At 50.4% G+C, this 2,962-nt stretch overlaps 1 protein-coding gene across 1 annotated transcript; it reads right to left on the bottom strand.

The window, feature by feature from the left end:
• Positions 1-738: 738 nt before the first annotated feature.
• Positions 739-1,740, bottom strand: LOC118704979 (melanoma-associated antigen 4-like). Its single transcript, XM_036413089.1, has one exon. The coding sequence runs from the start codon at positions 1,738-1,740 to the stop codon at positions 739-741; it is 1,002 nt and encodes a 333-aa protein (XP_036268982.1).
• Positions 1,741-2,962: the final 1,222 nt, after the last annotated feature.

The following is a 2,962-nucleotide window of genomic DNA, read 5'->3' as shown; positions in this document are numbered from 1 at the left end:
AGAGGAAGGGAGAGGGATAGATAGCTAGAAACATCGATGAGAGAGAATCATCGACCAGCTGCCTCCTGCACACCTCCTACTGGGGATGTGTCCGCAACCAATGTACATGCCCTTGACTGGAATCAAACCTGGGACCCTTCAGTCCCCAGACCTACACTCTATCCATTGAGCCAAACCGGTTTCGGCGCCTCCATTTTCTTGAATGAACCAAGCAAATCCTAGAATCCTGATGTACTTTATTTCACAGAATGACAGACAAGGATGGAAAAGAAGTAAGAATTAACATGTTTTTTGATTTATTTCTCTATTTCTTGACTCCATAGATTGTATTGCTGAGTTTTTTCACATTTCCAAGAAAATCCTGTTTTAATGCCATGTTATCTAGTTCAGAATCACAAACTAAGGTGAAAGGTGTCCCATTTTGTCTTGCACAATAACAAAAGTCTTACTTTCAAACTGGATAGTACAAATACATGTGAGGTCAATGTCATTCACAAAATTAGATTCTGAAGCTTATGGAACCTTCTTCGAAATGGGACACATTTAAAATTCCTAAAGCAAACAAGGATACATTTCTAAATCATCCCAGGAACACACAGATGTTACAGCCCTTATTTCCCCAAATAGCCCTGGGCCTTACTACCCAGAACATTGACTGTCCTCTTCTCAAACAGACTAAAGAATTGTGCCCACTTCATGTCAGACATGGGCTGGAAATGTGCTTGACTGAAACTTGGCTCAGGCCTGCTCTTCCTCATCACTCATAGCCTCTTCAGACAGGGATGGGACAGAACTTGGATCCCTTCTATAATTCCTGAGAAAAAACTCAAGGACTTTCAACTTGGTGGTCTCAGCATGGGCTCTGGGACCCCACAGGAACTCATAGCGAACAGGCTGGATGTTGGGCACCTGCCTGTACTCCAGGTACTGTTCCTGCACCCAAACTTTGGTGAGGAGCTCTCTAGGCTCCCCATAGATACAATGCTGCTTCCCATCATGCACCCCCCTGACTTGCAGGGCTTTCCAGATTTCCTCCTCAGAGGCACAGTCGCCCTCTGTGGCAATCAGCCACAGAACTGCGACCAGGAGGCCAGTGTTGGGAAACCTGTGCCCATCGCCCCCCATCCCATCATAGGTGAGGCCCAAGGTGGGGACCAGGACATAGGTGTGGGCGCTGGGGTCCACTTCCTTCACATCAATGCCAAAGACCAGCTTCATGACTTCAGAGGCTTCACCTAAGATCTCAGGGAAGTGGCCCTGCTGCTCTTTGATGACCCTACTCAGCATTTCTGCCTTTGTGGTCTGCTCCCTGTTGCGATACTTCAGGAGCAGGAATGCCACCAGATAACCCATTTTTAAATGTAGGGCGCTTTGGAGAGTGGACCTCGCCTCTTCAGAGCCCTCCCCGCTGCTTGGCCCCTCCTTATCTGGGCTGCTGGAGCCCTCATCTTCAGGTTGGCTACATGGAGAGGCTGCCAAGGCAGGCAGTGGGGGAGGGCAGGCACCCTGAGGGCTGTGGGGAGGACTTGCTGACTCAGCAGCAGCTGCCTCATCCTGACTCTCATGGAAAAGGACTGAGAGGAAGGAAGAGACAGAGGGGGAGGGAGATATAGCCTCCATCTCCTCTACCTCCTCTACCTCCTCTACCTGCACAGGCACAAGCTGCTGCACCACCAGGTCGAGGTTCTCCCTTGAGTCCCGAAGGTCTTCCTCAGACTTGTAGAGCTGATGGTAATGCATGATTATGTGTGCTGGGAGCGCGACAGTAGTTGGGCAGAAAGTGGGTAATGGGGACTCATGGACCTGTGAGAGAGAGGGAATGTGAGGAGCCACAGTTTGGAAATTCACCCTAGGGAGCTCTGACAAAGGCTACTTACCAGTCTCTTTTTCAGAAGTGCTTTTTGGCATCACGGGTGTCTCTCCTCAACGACCTGTTCAGTAAGATCCTGAAGGAGGAAGTGAGAAGGCTCCTCAGGGTGAAGCTGGCACAACCTAAGGTTCTGAGAAAGACAGTGTGTTGAGGTGGAATTGGGTGCTGTGGAATTGGGTGCTCTTTTCTGGATGGGGGAATCTCTTCCATACTCACTCAGTGTCTCCACCCGTCCACTCCAGGACTTTCTCCTCCCCTTATGCTGGCCAGAAACAAAATGCTCATAACAAGGCTATTCACCCCTGATACTCACCAGAAGGACTTGGAGTGGCCCCACATCTGGCAACACCTGCCCAGAGTCTAACAGGTGTCACCAAGTAACAATATCTATATCGAGTCCATCTGTCCTCGGATGATGTCCCACTCAGTCCTTACCTTGTCAGGCTGCAGGAACTAAAAAAAAAAAAACTCCATGTGTTGTCCTGCGGCTACCCTCCTAAAGGAAAGTTCTCACTTCCATAGATAACTGAGGAGGAAGTGGGGGAAGCCAGTACACCCACAGATTCCATGTCTCCCCATTCCTGACCAAAAAGGCATGGCAGGTCTGGGCTCCATGTGTCCTGGGCTCAGAGATCCGTTCACTCTTCATTGTGACTACCCTGCCAACTTGTGGAATCCTGCCTCAGCTTACTTTTGTCCAGATCCCAGACAAAGCCCTGTTGGAAAGCACCAATCAGGAAACGAGAAGAGGCTCAGGCTGACAGATTTACCCAGGGTTTCTAGGGCTGAGATTGGGGGCAGGTTGGATTTCTGTGGTGTCCCGTTTTTGTCTCAGGGATTGGGGTACGCTCCCTCCTCCCTCGGGGTCCTCTCCTTCACTTTGGCCGGACCCAATACTCTTGTCACTGTTGAGTGTATACCATTCCTCAGAGGACCGGACTTTGTCCACTCAGACCAAGGTCTTCACTTACCTGAGAGCCCCAAGAGACAAATGCGGAGGCACTACATTGCACAAACCCCAGGGGTAGCCTCAGGTGGCTACCATGTCCCCTCACCACCACCCCTTCTGTCCCCACCCCCAGGATCCTGCCA

This window comes from Pipistrellus kuhlii, unplaced genomic scaffold, assembly GCF_014108245.1.
Source record: "Pipistrellus kuhlii isolate mPipKuh1 unplaced genomic scaffold, mPipKuh1.p scaffold_m20_p_49, whole genome shotgun sequence".
Taxonomy (NCBI): domain Eukaryota; kingdom Metazoa; phylum Chordata; class Mammalia; order Chiroptera; family Vespertilionidae; genus Pipistrellus; species Pipistrellus kuhlii.
This window is presented reverse-complemented; position numbering and strand designations above follow the sequence as displayed.